Source organism: Vulpes lagopus, chromosome 16, assembly GCF_018345385.1.
Source record: "Vulpes lagopus strain Blue_001 chromosome 16, ASM1834538v1, whole genome shotgun sequence".
Taxonomy (NCBI): domain Eukaryota; kingdom Metazoa; phylum Chordata; class Mammalia; order Carnivora; family Canidae; genus Vulpes; species Vulpes lagopus.
Genome location: NC_054839.1, coordinates 33,846,267 through 33,867,066, shown reverse-complemented (window position 1 = coordinate 33,867,066; position 20,800 = coordinate 33,846,267). Strand labels below are relative to the sequence as shown.

Sequence of the window (20,800 nt, the reverse complement as noted above, 5' to 3'; positions counted from 1 at the left end):
TTTATGATTACATCAATTTTTATTCTTGGCATGAGAAAACTGCTGAGTAAAAAACATGGCATGAAACTCACAAATACACTTGAGAGCAAATTACTGCATGAGTTGTAACAAAGTTCTTCATAGAGACAGAGTTTCCAGAAAATTAAAGTTTGGCAATATACTCTCTATACCAATTGCCTTAAATAAAACTAACCTCTCCCATAAAAGGATAATGTCAGATAAAAGAGATATCTCTTTTGTTGCTTTCATTAGTGTATCAAAATTAAAAAAAAAAAAAAGACATGAACAACATGAAAATCTGCATCAATCATCTTCAGAATTAAAGCATGGTTTTCATTAAGGGGTACGATACAAGGACTGGATTCTATGATATACACATACACACATAAAGTAATGGAATATGGAAGGTTCTATTTTTGCTCTTTTTAATTCTTAATTCTTAAAAAAATTTGTAAACACATCTTTACAAAAAATTTGTACACATCTAAACAAAATACAAAAGAGAATAAATATCTAATGTGGCCTTCAGTTGTATTATTATTCAAATTAGTTACCTCCTTTTGACCAGAGATATTAGTAACATCAAGGGATTCAACTGAAGTAAAATCCAGAAGACTACATCATACCTCTTTTTCTTCTTCCTATTCCCTAAGATGGGACTAGTTCCTGGCCTTTGCCCATAGCAATACAAAACACAGAGGTCACCATGTTAGGCCCAGAATGGCTGTGATCTAAAATCTTTGAGTGCTGTGAATCATGTGATTTTTTTTCACTTGGTAATACTGAGAAGGTAAAATTCATTTCGTCTGCTATGAAGAAAGTTGATGCAGATAAAACAACTTGCCAAAGATGAATGCGCAATTTTGTAGTGTATGTTTGCAAAAATTTCTCTAACTTCACAATCAACTGTTATTTCTATGCATTGAATCCTACCTTATGCAAGAACTATAATAATCCACGTTTACCAGCATTTTATGAGAAGGTAGTGTTTATATATTCATCAATCATATTTTAATTATGAGCCTCCATAGTAATATCATTTCAAAGCAAAAAGCAATACAACATAAGTCTTAAATCCTCATCATTTCTTGGCCCTAAAAACAAAATACATACATATGTGTTTAGTTTTAGAAGAAATGAACCAATGACTATGGGCATTTTATATTTCTATAGAAGGGTGGCTTATTTTTTAGATTCATGATAAAGGAAGAAAAAAATCAACAGCAAGATGCTACTTTAATTCCTTTTAGTAAACATTGGGAAAAAATAAGAGATTAGAAGTAGGAAAGCAACTTCATGATCAACTGCATAACCGCCATATATAATTAGGTAACTAGGTATTATTAAGTAGAGTTACGTAGCAAAGTATCTTCCTGCCTTCCACATGCTAGAAGAGAATTTTAACATTGCATTTTGAAAAATTCCATCATATTGAGTCATACTGTTTAAAATGACAATATACTAAGATAAGAACTCATGCTACATTAGGCTTTGAAATCAAACACCTACCTCTAGAATTATTTTAATGGCAACTCAACTTACAAGCAGTCATGCTAAATATTTGAGCATCTGAGGTAAACATTTTTGCTAATTAAGACTTTTGAATTCTAACATTAAATGACTTGATACATAAAAATAGAGACTAACAAACATTGAAGCAAATACCAATGGAAACATGCAGTTAGTTCCTACTCAATCGTGCTGATCAGCTGGTGTGTCTGTGTTGTTGTGCACAGAACTTTGGATGTAGTGTACTTGCATACAATTTACGGGCAGCTCACTGAATAAAGGAATAGTTACCTCTAGCGCTGAAATAAATCAAGGCTTCGTCTGTGTCCCTTACCTTTGCCATGGCTTCTCCCATCCTCCAAAAGCGGCACAACGATAGTGTTGTTCACATTTCCAGGTGACCGCACAGCTGTGTAGACAACAGGCACCGACTGTACCACCACAGGGATGCGGTGAACGTGACTCAGTTTGTTAGACTGTAAATTCATGGGACTTGAAGGCGGTACAGGATGGATAATGTGCAAAAACTGCTGGCCTCCCACCCCAGAGGCGGAGGCTACGAGGGGCCCTGGAGTTAATACTGTTGACGAAGATGATGCTGAAGATACTGATGTTATAACAGTCGGGGAGGAGGCTGGACGACTAGACGACGATGAGGAGGTTGAAGTAGAAGAAGGTGAGGAGGCGGATGCTGTCATGGAAACCGGGGAGGATGAAACGGCTGTGGGGGATGTCCTGGCTTTGTTGATTGACAAGTCCACTGGCTCAGTTTGTGTTTGGAAGTGATCTACAGATAATGAGTCCTCCGGGGGCTCCCCTTTCACATTATTTAGCAACAGGGGAACAGCTTCCATATCGGGGTAGTTGTGGACGTTTGGAGACTGTGGGAAGAAAAGGGGACACATGTTGATCTTTGTTAATCACATATTTAATAGATGCAGTATTTATGAATGGGGTGCTTATTAATTTTTCTTCTATTGCCACGAGACATTACTCATTCCCCAAATAGTTGAAGAATTTCTTGGTGACAGTCATTGTGATTGGAGTTGAGAGTACGAAAGTACAGAATAGTATAAGACAAGGCCTCTGCTAGAAATACATTTTCATCCTACTGGGGAGAGACAGACACAGTTGTTCAAATCCAGTGAAACAAGCACTCCATGGAGGAGAAAAGAGGCCTAAGAACCCCAAAGTTAATGTCAATTTTATATAAAATCTCTAAAAGACAAGGGCAGGATGCAAAGCATTGCCTACTTAAAACTGTATAAGTACAACAGCTTATTTAAAAACAACTATTTTAATTAAATAAAGGCATTCATGTTGTTGGCTTGAACCATCCTGCATTTATGAGTCTCAATCTCCTCAGTTATAAAGCAATGGGAACTTTGATTAAACTTAAAAATGCTTCCCAGCTCTATAATTCTACAATTCCATGATTCTAACTCTTACTCAATACTATCATAATCTGGAGGCATAAAATCACCTGGCAACAATACTGGAAAAATCACTGCGTTTCAACTTTTGTATATGGCACAAGAGCTCCCATACCATTCTCATAAACAGCACTGAAAAGGGGCATAATTGCTGAATTATTAAATATTAAATATTTTCTAACAATTGGGTCATGTTTAACTCTTAGTGATAACATTTTTTTTTCTCAAAATAATGTACGCAACTGCTACAACAAACATTTTAGGAAATAATTGTAGAAAAAACTTACTCTGGGAGTTTTAAATTGTTTATGAAAATTTATTTAACTTAAAGATAATTTTGTACATGTTCATTTTTAATCTTTTTAGTTTTAATGAGCAAATTTTAAATAATAATAATAATAAATTCAAGATTCTACCCAGACTAATGGACTCAGTATTTTATTATTGGACATGAATATAATTTATCATTATACTTATTCACTCATAAATTCAACAAGTGTTCATTGAATGCCCACCTCCAAGGCCATTTTAAAATGGCCTAACAATTCTATTAGCATGTGTCATGCTAGCCTTACCAGAGAAAATTAGACTGTGACAAGATTATTTGGGTTATATCTAATTTGGCCAGGCTAACATAGGCACTGATGTTCTATTGTATGAAGACCAAAAACTTTTTTTCAGCTTCATTATGGTATCAGAACAACAATGTCTAAAATTATATTAAATTGGTTCATTTCATTCTCTGTTTAATAAAAGATCTTGGTTTTCTATTCCCCCTCCCGCCCCTAAAATCTGAGCATACACTTAAAGGAACAAAACATGTTTCTTAAAACCTTTCTTTATAGAATATAAATTATAGCTCCATTCAAAACATACAATAGGCAGTAGTGCAAGGGAATTCTATTCAACAAGATAATAAGTCAACAATGGTACCAGATCAACTAAAAAGGGAAATGGGTTGATGTTTTACTGTTTTCTTGTTTCTAAGCTAAGATGGTTACTTACCCACAAAAAAAGAAGAGAATTAGAAAATATAAAAATAAACCATCCAAAATATATACTGCATGAAATTCTCAGTGCCGAGATTTCATTCTGTGTGTTGAAACTGAGAAACAACTCTTTAAATCTCAGACATTAAGAAACAAAAAACCCCCACAAATACCATAAACTGAGCTACTTTTTAAAAAGCTATTAGCATTATCTACTCTTCTAACTAGAACAGTATTTCAATTGATTCCCAGCATTAACATTTAATTCCTTTTTAGAATATAAGACATTCTTATTAGTATGTTATACCCACACAGAAATTCTTTATTGAGGCTGCCTTCATAAAATATCCCAAATGGTTTGTCATTAAAATTATAAAATATGTCATTAAGCACATGTTATGAAACACTGTTTGACTTCAAATACAGTCTTGATTAGTTTCTCTATTCTTACTGTATTAGATACATGCAGAATTCTCAATTTTGGAAATAGTGATCATTCTATCTAGTTAGACACAAGGTCTCTACATAGGTTTACAAACCCAGGGCTGAGGTGTAAGTCGTCATCACTGTAGAAACATTTCATAATGTAAACAAAAAGACTACTTTAATGGATTATGACAATATGGGAGGTGATAAATATGGAGCTTATTTATAGAGACGGCTTATGAGACATCAAGTGTCACTGAGCTTCGTGAATGACTTCAACTTTTCTAGATTATGAACAGGAGTCCACCTTTTGTACGTAGTTGCTTAATTCCTAAGAAAAATATTCATTCCTTAAGCTGTTTTATAACAACAGAAGAAGACTGTTCCTCTTATAATTCTGTTGCAAATACAAGGAAAGCTATGAAGGACCAAATATGAAGAGTCCCTAGGTGTTTTCAAATACATGAAAACTACTTAGCTTTTACATGAGCTTAAACCAAAATACAGAAAATGATCACAAAAATTAGCAAGAATAAACCAAACCCTTGGACTACACACATTGTCTTTGGAACCTTGGACACATTATGTATGAATTTATAAGCATCACCATTGCAGAGCACTTCTTGGTTCCTTCTTCATCTGCAGCAGGTGAAATACAGCCAGTATGAACCCAAACAATGCCTCATCAGTATAAAGGGAACAACATCTTTATTGTACCATTTACCTGTTTACAGTAGTGACATAATATTATATCCTCACAGCCCATATGTATCTCTTCTACTGGGATGTGGCAGGTAAAGCCACACTGTAGTTTCTGGCTACACATACATATATGGAAGGCTAGCAATACTACCTAAATATGGTTTTAAAACATCTATGGCATACTTTTGCTCCTGTTTTAGGAAAGAGAAGAGACCTGAAAGACTGATCCTGAAATCATCATTTGGAATTCATTTTCTTATTTTCAGAAAGGTGAAAATTGAAATGCACTGATTCTGAGGTAAGAATCCATAAATACATAGCTGCAGTGAGGTGATGGGAACAGAGCAGAGAGCCAAAAGTGACAACGAAAGCTCTGAGAGACCAAGTAACACACCAAAAGAGAAGTACTTGGAGCAGCTAGAAATTATATAAAAGGACTACAAATACACATGAGACATATTGTGGGTTTAGCTCCAGACCATGGCAATAAAGTGAATGTTGCAGTAGAGCATGACAAGTGAATTTTTTCCAGCATACAAAAGTTATATTTCCACTTCAACTGTAGTCTATTAAGTGTACAATAACATTGTGTCTAAAAAAACAAGGTACATACCTTAATTTAAAAATACTTTATTGATTTAAAAAAATGCTAACCTTCACTTCTAATTCTAGTTCTCTTGCTATTTTCACATCTGCAGTTACTTCATCCACTGAAGTCTTGAGCCTCTCAAAATCAACTATGAGAGCTCAATCAACTTTCTCCAAACTGCTGTAAATGTGGATATTTTGGCCTTTTCCCATGAATTGCAAATGCTGTTAATGGCAACTAGAATGGTGAATCCTTTCCAGAAGGTTTTCAATTTATTTAGCCTGGATCCATCAGAGGAACCACTGTTCATGGCAGGTGCAGCCTTGCAAAATATATTTCTTAAATAATAAGATTTGAAAGTTGAAATGACTCCTTGATCCATGGGCTGCAGAACAGATGTTGTATTAGCAGGCATGAAAATAACATTAATCTCTTTACACATCTCCATCAGAGCTCTCTGGCAACCAGGTGCACTGTCTATGAGCAGTCGTATTGCGAAAGGAATATTTTTCTGATTACTAGATCTCAACAGTGGGCTTAAAAGATTTAGTAAGCCATGCTGTACACAGAGATGTTGTCACCTAGGCTTTGTTGTTGCATTTATGGAGCACAGACAGACCAGGTTTAGCATAATTCCTAAGGGCCTTGGGATTTCTGGAATGGTCAATGAGCACTGGCTTCAACTTAAAGTTACCAGCTACACTGGCCCCTAACAAGAGCATCAGCCTGTTCTTTGAAGCTTTGACTTCTCCTCTCTAGCTATGAAAGTCCCAGATGCCATCTTCTTCCAACAGAAGGTTTTGACTATGTGGAAAATCTGTTGTTTGGGGTAGCTACCTTCATTAATGATCTTAGCCAGATCATCTGGATAACTTGCTGCAGCTTCCACATTGCCACTTACTGCTTTACTTTGCACTTTTATGTTATGGAGATGGCTTCTTTCCTTATGCCCCATGAACCAATCCAGCTTCAAATTTTCTTCTCTAGCTTCCTTACCTCTTTCAAATTCATTGAATTTTTATAAAATTCAAGAGTTAGTGCATTGCTCTGGATTAAACTTTGGCTTAAGGTAATGTTGTGGCTGGTTTGATCTTCTATCAAGACCACTAAAGCTTTCTCCATATCAGCAATGAGGCTGCTTCACTTTCCTACCATTCATGCATTTACCAGATAACACTTTTAATTTTCTTCAAGAACTTTTCCTTTGCATTCACAACTTGGCTATTTGGTGCAAGAGGCCTAGCTTTCAACCTGTCTCAGCTTTTTTTTTTTTTTTAATTCATGAGAGACACAGAGAGAGAGAGAGGGAGAGAGAGGCAGAGACACAGGCAGAGGGAGAAGCAGGCTCCATGCAGGGAGCCTGATATAGGACTTGATCCTGAGTCTCCAGGATCAGGCCCTACGCTGAAGGCAGCGCTAAACTGCTGAGCCACCGGGGTTGTCCCTGTCTCAGCTTTTAACAAGCTTCTTTCACTAAGCTTACCCATTTCTAGCTGCTGACTTACAGTGAGAGACATACGCCTCTTTCTTTCACTTGAACATGCAGAGGCCACTATAGCATTATTAATATTGGCCTAATTCCAATACTGTTGTGATTCAGGGACTAGAGAGGCCCAAAGAAAGGGAGAGAGATGGGGAATAATTGATGGGTGGAGGAGTCAGAAGACACACAAACTTTATTAAGCATGCTGTCCGGGATCCCTGGGTGGCGCAGCGGTTTGGCGCCTGCCTTTGGCCCAGGGCGCGATCCTGGAGATCCGGGATCGAATCCCACGTCAGGCTCCCGGTGGATGGAGCCTGCTTCTCCCTCTGCCTGTGTCTCTGCCTCTCTCTCACTGTGTTCCTATCATAAATAAATAAAAAATTAAAAAAAAAAAGCATGCTGTCCTACACAGGTGCAGTTCATGGGGCCCTCAAAAACAGTTACAACAGTAACATTAAAGATCACTGATCTCAGATCACCAAAGAAATATAATAATAATGAAAAGTTTTAAATGCTAAGTGAACCAACGCTGTGGGAGAAGTGGCACCGATAGACTTGCTTAGATGCAGATCTGCCACAAACCTTGATTGGTTAAAAAAACAAAACAAAAAAGCAGAATCTGTGAAGTGCAGTAAAGCAAAGCACGATGAAATGAGGAATGCCTGTACAAGTATTTGTGAAAGTGAGAGACGATACGGTATGTTCCCAGGAAACAAATAAGGAGTAGGAATGCTGAATAAATTAGGAATAAAGAAAACTCAGAAGTTATAAGCACCGTGAGGAAGAGAAATTTCTTTTAAACAAACAAAACCAAGAAAGGATTCCATGCCAAAATTTTACACTTGAGTATTAACCACTTGATTTTTGATACAACTAAGTGCTCCTTTTGTTGTCTGTTTAAAGCCCACCAAAATTTTTGTCTGGGAATGGTGATGTTAGCTGAATTTTGTTGTTGATGTCCTAGTGTGCAAATGATCAAATACTTAATATATTCAATATATTGAATATAAAAAGAAACAACATGCCTTCTAAAGGCATGAAGATTTTAAATACTGGATTTCTGTCAAAGGGAATGTGAATAATTTCATAAAAGATCTCAACTGATTTAATATTAAAATAATACATCAGTTAACACATGTTATCATCAAAAATAGTCTTGATTTTTCTCTTTTTTTTTTCTGTATTAGATATATCTGGAATTCTAATTCTAAAATATTTCCAGCCAAATTTTTCTTCTCCTACATATATCTGTATATCTAGTTAGACACAAAATTCCCACATAGGTTTACAAACCAAGGGCTGAGGTGTAATTCATCACTGTAGAAACATTACATAATGTAAATGGTTACATACACACAATCTTTCCAAAGGATTATATATTACTCCTTGAAAGGATAATATAATTTTTTGAAATAAAATATCTTAACAAATCACTGTATAAATACCTATCAATTGTAACAAAATAAATGTAACAATATACTTAATAAAAGTGTATATATGAAAATCTAAAAATAAATACAAAGAGGATTTATACTGTCACATATTATTTGCTTCAAAAGTCTGAAAGCCAGTTTTAATCATAATAGTCCACTCAATAAAATATTACACATAATATTCTAATGAACATATTCCATTCAGTGATCTGGGGATTCCATATGAGCTTTTTTAATAAGATAATCTTTTTCCTCAGTAAACATTTTAAAATGTAATTTTAACTTTAGGCATTTTGTTGAGTGAATATAAAAATGAATCTAAAACCTCCTACATATTAGTATCCACAGTATTAGATGTGTTTCCTATAATTGGCCATTATCATCAGCTGAATCTTATTATGGTCTGGCAATAACTAAAAAGTGCTTTTAATATTGGCCATGTCTTTAAACTCTTGGTAATCCTAAAAGGAGAGAAAAAAATGTCTGGACACAATCTCATCTTTGGAAAGCCCACCAGAGACTCTTATGCATAGTCATAGTTGAGGACTCTGCTAAGTGTTATCCAAGATTTACATGCAGTTTGTTCCGTCTTTAATGGCGCCAGGAATTTTTAGAGAAGCAGAGCATTTACACACACAAACAGAATGCCCCAACTATCCATTTATCTATCCACTCATCTACTCACCCAGCCAGCTGGTATTTAAATGCATTATATTTAATTTTATCTTTATAAAATCTTGTTGAGAAATAATCTCATGGTACTTTCTAGAAAAGTTTATAAAGTGACCTAACATTTCATAGCTCATGGTTTAGGATAACCTTTGCTTTCTAAGTGTGTAGTGTGATTATTATAGAAAGAAAATTTGATTTGGACACAGAAGAATTCATGACCCTGTCACTTACTAGCTGTGCCATCTTGGTATCATCATTAAAATTCTCTAGGTATGAATTTATCTACCTACAAAAGAGTAATATCATTCCATACTCATACAATTTTTTTTACAGATTGTATTAAGGGCGTTAAGTGCTTTAAAGTAACACTGATTAGTATGGGATAGAAGCAAATGAGCTCCCTCTCTTAGAACTAAAAATTTCAGAGGCACCGAGGTGGCTCAGTCAGTTGAGCATCTGACTCTTGATTTCAGCTCAGGTCATGATCTCAGGGCTACAGGATCAAGCCCTGAGATGCTTAGGCAGGGAGTCTACTTCTCTTTCTCTCTCCCTCTCCCTACAGCTCTATCTCTAAAATAAATAAATAAATCTTAAAAAAAAAGAACTAAAAATTTCAACACTGTGCATAAGGTATTCTGATGCAGGATTGCATAAATACAGTCACTGTACTATATAGGTGCAGTGTTTGCTAATGAACCAAACAGATAACATATATGCTACAAAAGTAGCTAAACAAGTCAAAATATTACAAGATTATTAGGGTCCACATGATTGTAAAAAAAATATCTCTTAAAATACAGAAGACAGTCATTGGATACTGTTTTTTTATTTGTTTGTTTTGCTTAACTAGACTGACCCATAGGATGATCTGTAAAATGGAATACATTTTAATCAATTGGTTTGATTTCTTAATTCCACAATATAAATAACATACATCAATCCATAGTTCAGTTTGCACCCATTATGACAATATATAATTACATTAATTATTTTGGGATATTGACCATTCTTTGTCAGTCTTATCATGAGATGAAACAGGAGAGCATTATTTGTTTCTTGTGTGTCAAAGTAAAGTTAGTTTATGTAAGTTTCACTGTCTAACTTGGTGATTAATTGAACATATATTTTTTATGGAAAGTGCTTAAGGAAATGTACTGTGCACTTCATGTAAAAAAAGGAAATAAACTATATCTATGATTCTATATCCTTGATCATTGAAGCTTTTAAGTTATATATCACTAGTTTATATGCAAGTACATTTAATTAATAAGATAAATTCTTTTTTTTTTTTTTACACAAAGCACACAGTACGTGCATGTCATACTTTTTGTGCCTTGGTTTCCCCCATAAGTAAATGAAATTTGAGAGTTATGAGCACCACGCTGAAAGCAAACAAGCTATAACTCTGGCCATTTTTGCTCTAAGTATAAAAGTGACCAAACAACCACTTGTGAACAACAGAACATGCACTGTACTTTCTTCTCTAATTGTTCTATTTTACTAAAAAGGAAAGCCTAGTTTCCAAGATTTGTCTTACACGTGTCCTTTTGGTCATCATTTGTCTTGCTTTAAGCCCAGTGATCTTCCTGTCTTACCCACATGTTTAAGGATAAACTCTTTAAACACAGACACTGTAAAAGCATGTATGTTTTAAGATTCATTTAAAGAGAGAGAGCATATACCACTAAGTGGGGATGGAGAGGGGCAGAAGGAGAAGAGAGAGAAACTCAAGCAGATTCTCCACTGAGGGCAAAGCCCAAGGTGGGGCTTGACCCCATGACCCTGAGATCATGACCTGAGCTGAAATCAAGAGTCTGACGGATGCTTAACCATCTGAGCCACCCAAGTGCTCCAAAGTGTGTACTTATAAAATAAAATTTTAAAAATTAAAGGAAAGTATACTGAAGAAAAGGAGAGATAAGCTGTCATTCCTCTAATGTACAGGTGAGAGAATAAAAGGGAACAAGCAGAAATGACAATCTAGACCTTGGCTAGAACAAGTAGGACCATGACAATCTGGACCTTGGCTTGTAAAAGTTATTAAAATAAGCTATCCACTGTATGCGAGGGGAAGATATGTGAATGAACATTGAATTCAACTGGGTTATCTCAATATCTCAAGTGTTAGTTTAAGAAATGATCAATTCCTTAAGAAAATTCAGAACATACACATAACGGACTGTGTGCTTTGACACTTACATTTTTATGCTTTCACATTTGAATTGGAAAGGACAGCCTTTTTTTTTCCTTCTTCAAAATTTTATTTACATTCCAGTTAGTTAACATACAGTGTAATACTGGTTTCAGGAGTAGAATTTAGTGATTTGTCACTTACATCTAACACCCAGTGCTCATTATCACAAGTGCCCTCCTTAATACCTGTCACTTAGGAATTGGGAGCCTTTAAAAAAGGGTTCAATACACACTTAAATTTATCCCAAATTTTCCTTATTTCCTAGTTGTCAAGCTCTTCTATGACCTATTTATTTCCCAGGACTTTCATATTATTTATTCAAAGCAATCAGAATCTATGTTAACAGGATCACAAATCTGAAACTCTGGTTTGGTGTGTGTGCGCTGTGAAGTTGGGGTAGGACGCAGTAGAGAGGGCTCTCCTCCTATACAGTGGTGAAGGATAGAGGGGAGAGGGGATTCAGTTAACTTTTTTTTTTTTTTAATAGCACACAATGAAATGAAGCAATGAAAAGGCTGACAGAAATGTTTGGACACGAACATAATGTGTTACATATTGTATGTAAACATACAAGTATTTAGCAAATAAATAATATTTTATCACATAACAATCAGTGAATCCTCACTACATTTGCTAGATTCGAATATTGTGAAGATATTAAGCCACTTAAAATCTTATTTACCTGGTCAAATGATACAAAGAAAGAGTGTCACTAAAACAAATGTCAAACAGACATGTAGGAAGTCAGTTTTGTTCCTTATACTCTTTACAACTGCTGTCACACTGGAGCATGCAAAGATGTCTTAAAAAAATTGTATGGTTCCAACTATATGTCACTTTGGAAAGATAAAACTATAGAGACAGTAAAAAGATCAGTGGTTGCCAGGAGCTTGGGAGGTGGAGGGTAAGGGGAAGAGGGACAAATTAAGTGAAACACAGAGGATGTTCAGGGCAGTGAAACTCTTCTATATGTTACTGCAGTGGTGGATGAATACATGTCACCATGCATTTGTCAAAGCCCACAGAACTGTACAGCACAAAGAGTGAACAAGCTTAACGCAATGATAATACTAATGTACCGATATAGGTTAATCACATCATTCAGGGTAACCAATGTGCTGCACTAATGCAGGACTTTAATAGTAGGGGAAACTGCATAGGGGTGGGACTGAGGTGGGCACATGGAATGTTTGTGTATAATCTGCCAAATTATTCTGTAAATTAAATTTGTACTAAAAAAATAAATCCCACTAATTATTTTTGGGAAACCAAATTCAATATTAATGCTGTAGATGAGATCCAATTTTGTCTATTATTTTGTTTATCATTCTTCATAAAAGTTAATAAGGCAAAACTATTATCACAACATTTGTGGATTAAAAAAGAGAGCTAGCTGTTTTCCACCTTATGATCAGAATCTTTTTTGTTATTTTGGTTTTAAATTATTATTATTCAGTGACTAATTTAAAATATCGAAGTTTCATATTCACAATACCTTAAAGGGAAACATGTTACAGACTCTTAGGGGGAAAAAGAATTCATTTGAATCTTCACCCTAGACCAGAGACTCACACCAGGTACTGAGGCAAATGTCCCTGTGCTCATTAAAGATTTTAAAATATGCACTAATGTTTCCTATTCTCAAAGAGATTGTCTCTGCTACCAGATGGACCTTGCTTTTGATTTCACAAAATATTCGCCACAGTTATTTTTATAATGGTATCTCACAGTGGTGGAATATACCAAATTTGGGAGACAAGAAAACTTGACCCAAAGAAGATGAGATAGCCAAATGATACATCTGGAAACCCTAACACATTACAAACATATAAAGCAATAATGCAATCTTTTTATATAAAATGAGGTATATTTACAAAAAGTACATCTTACTTTCTGGATTTCTACAGCAATTAAATAGCCAAGAAGAACCTCTATAAGATTCTCTTCTTAGAGAAAATGCCTTTTGAGAGATTTCATCAACCAGGCCAAAACAAGACTAATGGCAAAGACAACAAAAATCTACCTTTTCCTACCTATCCCTGGAATCAGAGGCAGCTGCAATGGAAAAATGGTGCAAGTAGAAAGGTAACAGAGTTTAAATGCCCCAGAACTTATTCATGATTTAATTCTATCTCAGTTCACTACAAAGTTACTAAAATGGCTTCTAGGCAAACCAACACCTTTAGCTCATCTTTTGGCTTCCTATTAAATGAGGCATAGATGCACGCAGATCTAAGGATCTGAAAGGATGAAAGTGGTCCCCTACTTAACTGCAATCGCCGCAAGGCACACACAGGTGTACATAATTCACACGTGTGCATGGAGAATGGCATGTACATCCAGCCCCTGTTGATCACACATATTGGGAAAAGCCTATGAGGAAAAGGTGAGAAGTGGCAGGGTGGGGCCCCAGAGATGAGGAAGGCAGGAACAGGAAAGCAGGAAGGACAATTCATGTGTGTGAAAAAAGAGAAAGCAACCCCAAACCCCCTGCTAATCAGGAGATACTTATAATGACAGGGAACATCTTAGCTCAGTATTGGCTGGGACACTTATATAAGGATTTTTAAAAAAAATGTTAATAGTAATGCTGTCAAGGGTGTAGCAAAACAGACATTTTATTATGCTGCAGACTAGCAGTAATTGGGTACACATTTTCAGGAATGCTGTTGAACTATGTGTGAAGAGTCTTAAAATACCTTAAAGTAAATAACATTTTTAAGAATCTAGGGCATTGCCGTCTCCCTCTCTTTTTCCCTACCCCCCCATACATATGCATGTACACACATACACACATACACCTCTCCCAAGCTGAGAGAGAGAAATCTTATATTCAGGATCTATTCAAAGTTTACCCCTAATTACTGTATTTTGAAAAACAGAATAATGTTTGGAATCAAAATTTTCAATCAACACCAGTGTTGGCTTTCAGAAATCACCAAAGAGAATATGCTTTAAAAAGGGTGGGGGGGGGCAGTCAAGGAAACTTAACAGTCAGGATTCCTGGGGAATGTGAATGTGGAATCACCTCACAATTTCAAGTGCTGGCACTGTAGAGCAGCTTTCGAAAGATGGCTGTTCTATTAGGAAGATGAGATGTATACCAACCATCCCAGTTTCATGCAAATAAGTACTTCTGATGGCTTTGGAGAAAAACCCCAGAGGCAGCCATTGATGTAAACAGTGCTGTACCTCAAGCCATTGAGGTGACGTGTTTGAGAAAATGACAGCTTAAAAACTGGCAGCATTGATGTTGACCCTGAATGTGAAGATACTGAATAAAATCATATAAAATTGGGGAGTCTGGAAAAATTGAGTATTTTAAAATGTATATATTAGTTCATATAAAGTGTGGCTTGTTTTATAACTAATTTAATACATTAAAATATTTTAGCTGCTAAAGTTAAACTACTTATGAGTTTATATACTCAAGTTGGTTCCTCCTGGGGGAACAGGGGATAACTTAATGCAGAAAATTGTATTTAGACAAAGACAGCATTTGGGAATTTTGGCAAAGAAATATACACAAATACTCATTTTTGTCTTATTTATAGGAACAGACATTAAAAACAACAAAGTGGGCATAAAAACAGAAGAAAGTTTGGAACAATGGCTTTAGTCCCAGCTATAAACTGAATCAGCCATGCAACATTTCACAGGTAAAAGATGCAGCAAGTCCAGGACGCGGTGCAGGTGCCAGCAGTTTAAAAAGCATCACATGTGAATATAATGATGAGCCAGATTTGAAAAACAATATTCAATGACATGGAAAATACTATCTCTATAATTTTAAACTAAAAAATGTTATAATATCAAACTGCAAAGAATAAGCTTAATTTTGTCTCCTCCACCAACATTTTTATTTACACATGAAAATAAGGAAAAGGCTAGAACTTACTGCAGAAAGGCTAATAATGGTTTCTACATTTGGAAATTTGTGGGCAGTCTAGATTTCCTTTTTTTCTTTTTTTAATCTAAGTTTTTCTTTATTTGCTACAGTGAACCTGTGCTACTTTTAAAATAAAAAGAACTGTTACGTTTCAGGAAGATACACAAGAGGAGTGTACGAAATATATTTTCAGGAAAAAAAAGGGGGGGAACAGAGGCATTTCTAATTTTTAATCTGGCTTTCCCTAGATTCTTGAGCCATACTGTTGTTAGAAGAAAATAACAAATTCTATTGAAATCCCAATCTGCCAAGGGCATTACTCCCATCAGGTTTAGAGAATGGCACAGCTACTTTACAGAAATTAATGTCTCTACCTCCATAACCGTGTCTCTACCTGGGTAACTGGAATGGAAGTAAAGAGCTAAATACAATCAGTAACTAGATATATGTAACTGCAGTAACCCCATTGCGTTGAAACTATGGATTCCTCTGGGAATCCCAAACTGCTGCACTACAGTTTCCCGGGAAAACATTTTCTACTTGAGAAATTACTGAAAACAATTATGTACCAATGTGTGGGAACTACACGGCTTTTTATCTTTTTGGTGAAAAGGTTTCACTCAATCAATATGTATTTAGTGAACATTAGTATATAATCAGCACTGCACTCTGAGTGAGATATGTAAGGAGGCCAAAAAAGGATTTTACCACCTGCCCTGAAAGAACCCACTCCCCCGACCCCAACCTCAGAGTTTTAATGAAAGTTTCATCACTTTTTAGTGAACCGCATTCAGAAAACATGAAATGTATATGCAGGGGGAATATTTTAACATTGTGCCTTAAAAAACAGAGGTTATTAAAAGTGAATCCAAGGGGTAGCCCGGGTAGCTCAGTAGTTTAGTGCCGCCTTCAGCCCAAGGCCTGATCCTGGAGACCTGGGATTAAGTCCCACGTCGGGCTCCCTGCATGGAGCCTGCTTCTCCCTCTGACTATGTCTCTGCCTCTCTCTCTCTCTCTCTCTGTTTCTCTCATGAATAAATAAATAAAATCTTTTTTTTAAAAAAAAAAGTGAATCCGAGGAAACACTTGCTCTTTAAATCAACTTCTGCAGAGTGTATACACAAAACGTAACACAGTTTTTTTTATTTTAAAAGTAGCACAGGTTCACTGTAGAAAATAAGAAAAATTTAGAAAAAAAAAAAAAGAAAAAAAGGAAATCTAGACTGCCCACAAATTTACCAAATGGAGAAACGATTATTAACATTTCTGCGGTAAGTTGTCTAGCCTTTCCCTTATTTTCATCATGTGTAAATAAAAATGTTGGTGGAGGAGACAAAATTAAGCTTATTCTTTGCAATTTGATATCGTAACATTTTTTAGCTTAAGTACACATTCAGAGGAATATTATAGAGACCTTGTAACCATAAGTTAAACCTAATTAAGTTAAAATAATTACTAAAAATGCAGAAAAATAAACATAAAATATTTAGTACAACATAATCTAGCAGAGTTTTCTCTTTCATTTCTATAAATGAAGAAATACAGTTTCACAGAAGTTGAAAGAATCGTCTAAGGCCATGACATTATATGGACCTATGATCTAAACCCACAAGTAGGGCGCCTGGGTAGCTCAGTCAGGTAAGCATCTGCCTTCAGCCCAGGTCATGCTCCTGGAGTCCCGGGATGGAGCCCTGTATCGGGCTCCCTGCTCAGCCAGGGGTCTGCTTCTCCCTGTCTTTCCACCACTGCCCTCCTTCCCCACTCATGTTCTCTCTCTCTCTTGCTTGCTCACTCTCTCTCAAATAAATAAAATCTTAAAAAACAAAAAACCCAAAAGTAATTCCTAAGGTTAAATTACCTCCCCAATGCTGTTCTTATCAGCCCTGAAACAGGAAGGGAGAGAGTGAGCTTGTGTCTTTGAGAAATTTTTTAATGCAGTTCATGTAAAATCAGTATATGGCAAAATCCTGCTGAAGAAAGTATCAAAATGAGCACTGCTTGAATACCTGTCTAATAGGCATTTGCTCACTTTCCCTACATCCTTGGCACATAACAAACTTAATGACATGAGGCAGGTGTCAGTGACCCACATCATAGGGTTTATTTCTTATTTAGTTCCTGTTGGTTTTCACAGTGAGCCTTAGAGTAACAGTAACTAGAAAAATCATTCTTAAGAATAGCATTCCATATTTTGTGCCCTGGCCACACTGTATGTTATATAAGTTTGAAAGAAATGAGAAAAGATGGTGGAATAAAATGGAAAAACCAAAAGGCTTAAAAGATTATGTAGTACAATTAGAAATGGAAGTGGCTAAATCAGCTCACCATCCACTGAATTTCTCTTGTTCCTTTTCTTTAAAGCCCAACACTCAGAAATTAAAAAAAAAAAACCACTATTTTATTTTTGACCAATGATGCACATCTGATAAAAAGCAGTGTAATAAAGTATAACTTTTGTAAATAGAACCATAATAAGTGAGAGGCAGTGGGGTTTTATAAAAGGCACACTTGCCAGGGCTTAAGTTCTATATTATGAGACCAGTGCACTTGTTGTCTCTCCTCCTTTAATTTCTAATTAAAATGCCTCTGATTATGTTTTTTGCATACTTCCTCAGTCTCTCACCTCCTCCAGCCCTGATTCCGCCTGTCCTGAACAAGGTCCTGCCCTCTGTCTTCCAAGCACTCTGAGCTTCACGTGTCCTCTCACAAGCCTGTGTGCCCATGAAGACACCAATGCTTCTAGTTCTTTTACGGCCCTGAATCTATCACAGTCGCTGGTCCACAGTAAGCTCTTAATTAAAGCTCATTAGTAAAGCTCCAGTTGCTCTCTAAAGCCCTTATTAACTCTAAAATTGAATAAATCTATGAAATTACCCCATGTCTAAAACTTAACAAACAGTAAATACATTAACTTAATTATAACGTATATACAAATATTAGAGGTGAACATTTCCATTGGCTCATTCCTTCATTTAAAAAGAATTTAATTTATTAATTGCCATTTTATTAATTCCTCTCACTACAGAACTTGAAGGGACTATTTCAAGATATCACAAAGTAATGTTTAAAAGAAGGGGGGATCCCCAGGTGGCTCAGCAGTTTACTGCCTGCCTTCAGCTCAGGGTGTGACCCAGAGTCCCGGGATCGAGTCCCATGTCGGGCTCCCTGCATGGAGCCTGCTTCTCCCTCTTCCTGTGTCTCTGCCTCGCTCTCTGTGTCTCTCATGAATAAATAAACAAAATCTTAAAAAAAATAAAAAATAAAAAATTAATAAAAAGAAGGGATTAAAGACACACTCTTCTAGTGGACCTAAAATCCAATGCCTGAGTCTCGCTTTTTGTTTTTATTAATTTGAAGTACATTACTTTCAGGGCTTTTGTTTTTGACAACTAGAAAATGTACACATAGAAATGCTACATTACCATAACAGTTAAAAGGCAATGTTCTCTCTGATTCTAAGATTTGGTTTTGGGGGGCACCTGGGTGGCTCAGATTATGATCCTGGGGGTCCTGGGATTAAGTCCTGCATCCGGCTCCCCAAGGGACCCTGCTTCTCCTTTTGCCGGTGTCTCTGCCTCTGTGTCTCTCATGAATAAATAAAATATTTTTAAAAATAAAATAAAATTTAGTTTTCAGGGCTCCTGGGGTGGCTCAGTCAGTTAAGCATCTGCCTTCAGCTCAGGTCATGATGCCAGTGTCCTGGGAATGAGCCCCCTCAAATCGGCTTACTTCTAGGTGGGGAGTTTGCTTCTTCCTCTCCCTCTACCACTCCCCCACCTATGCCTGCGCTCTCATGCTCTCTCTCGCTCACTCTCTCTCTCTCTCTGTGTCAAATAAATTTTTAAAAAATCTTAAAAAAAATAAAATTTAGTTTTAACATCTGTCAAACTCCACCAAGCTAGTTACGATTTTGTTATGTGTTCTGTCAATTAGGAAACAATACATGAAAGGGAGATTATAAATTTTATAATTAGATACAATGATAAATGTGTTATGTCTGATACAGTTAGTTTCCCATCCTGAGGTAATCAATAAAAAAATGCTACTCTAATCCTTTCGGTGGTGATGTCCTGTATCAACAACCCTGACTTGCTCCTTCCTCCCTCCAAACTCTATGACACGTTTTCCATACATTTTATTCTCCTTCCCTTCCTCTTCTTCCCAGATTTGCTGACTGTACCAGTTCCTTACATTAATCTTCTAAAACTAGAACTTTTGCCTCCCTCCATTCCATCTTCTCCAATTTCATCTATGTATCTGACACCCAGTATTACACTAAAGGAGTAGTTCTTAACCAGGAGAACTGTGTCCCCTGGGGGATCCTGAGCAATGAATATCTCAAGACACCTCTGATGATCACATTAGAGGGCAACGGTGGCAGGACAGATCACAGCAAAGACAAAAGATCAGGAGTGACGAGCTTGAGAGACCCTACACTCAGCAATCATCTCTTTCCAATCACTTTTCTTCCTTCTCGCATTCTGTTTTTTCCTTTTACTCCTTTGCATTTTTTTGTTTTCTTTTTTTTCCTCCTCAAATTCTTCCCTATGTGTTAATCGGGTAAATGCATCTGTACAGTCCAAACATTGGTATGTGCATCTCTGTGGGTGTGGTTTATGTGTTGGTATGAATGCTGGTGGGCACAGACACATTCCCACGACTTCGTGGCATGCAGGACACTTAAAAATCATGGGAGTGTGTAAGTGTGTAGTGAGCATCTACATAAACATTAATTTGAGGAGTTTATGATCTATATACTAGATGTGTGTATATGTGTTGAGTTCATATGTCTTCTTTTTTAAGTATTTAATATTGTATTGCTTTCATACTTGTGCTTCAGTGAAGAGGAGAATACAGCCGTATTTGTATTTATAAAAGTCAAAGGGGCTTGGGGTTGAGTCAGAGACCTGAAGTCACAAGTGCAACTGGTGGTCCCAACTCCATTAAGCGTCTGTCTTTCCAGGAAGGCTTCTGGGTATCAGCCAAAGGATGGCTCCTGCCAGCTAAATCTAAGCCTCAGGTCTGAATTCACTACATATAAAGGTGTGGAGTCATGTATAATATTTAAGACAGACGTGTATATAGGCATTATGGTGTATTCATTTAATCCTCAACATCCCAATATAGGAAATTATATTAATCAATTTTACAGAAGGGAAACAGAACCTGAGAAAGGTTAAGAAATGTGCCAATGGCTCTATAGATGGTAAGTGGTAACGTCAAGACAATTTTTAGCGATCTCTGACCACAAAATCCGTGGCCTCTATTATAATACAATACTCATGTCCATGACTGATTTTATAACATCTGCCTTCAGTAGATTAGGAAAGGTTGAAAACACTGTAATCACTCCCCTTAAAACATTTTCCTTCCATTTTGTGCAATTTAAAGACTGTATCATTTCATAAAGAAGAAAGAGTCAAAAAGGTTAAGTAAAAGCTTTCATGGACTTCATGAACACATATTAGCAGAATTATTTTT

The 20,800-nt window shown here is 36.2% G+C and overlaps 1 protein-coding gene across 4 annotated transcripts in view; it reads right to left on the bottom strand.

Moving 5' to 3' along the window:
* The window catches only part of KLF12 (Kruppel like factor 12), a 429,166-nt gene that overhangs the window by 142,723 nt on the left and 265,643 nt on the right, over positions 1-20,800 (bottom strand). For all 4 annotated transcript variants that reach the window (XM_041731038.1, XM_041731036.1, XM_041731037.1 and 1 more), the window contains one exon: positions 1,844-2,390. In XM_041731038.1, the coding sequence (XP_041586972.1) occupies positions 1,844-2,363 (520 nt within the window). In that variant the 5' untranslated portion in view covers positions 2,364-2,390. The remainder of the gene's footprint in view (positions 1-1,843; positions 2,391-20,800) is intronic.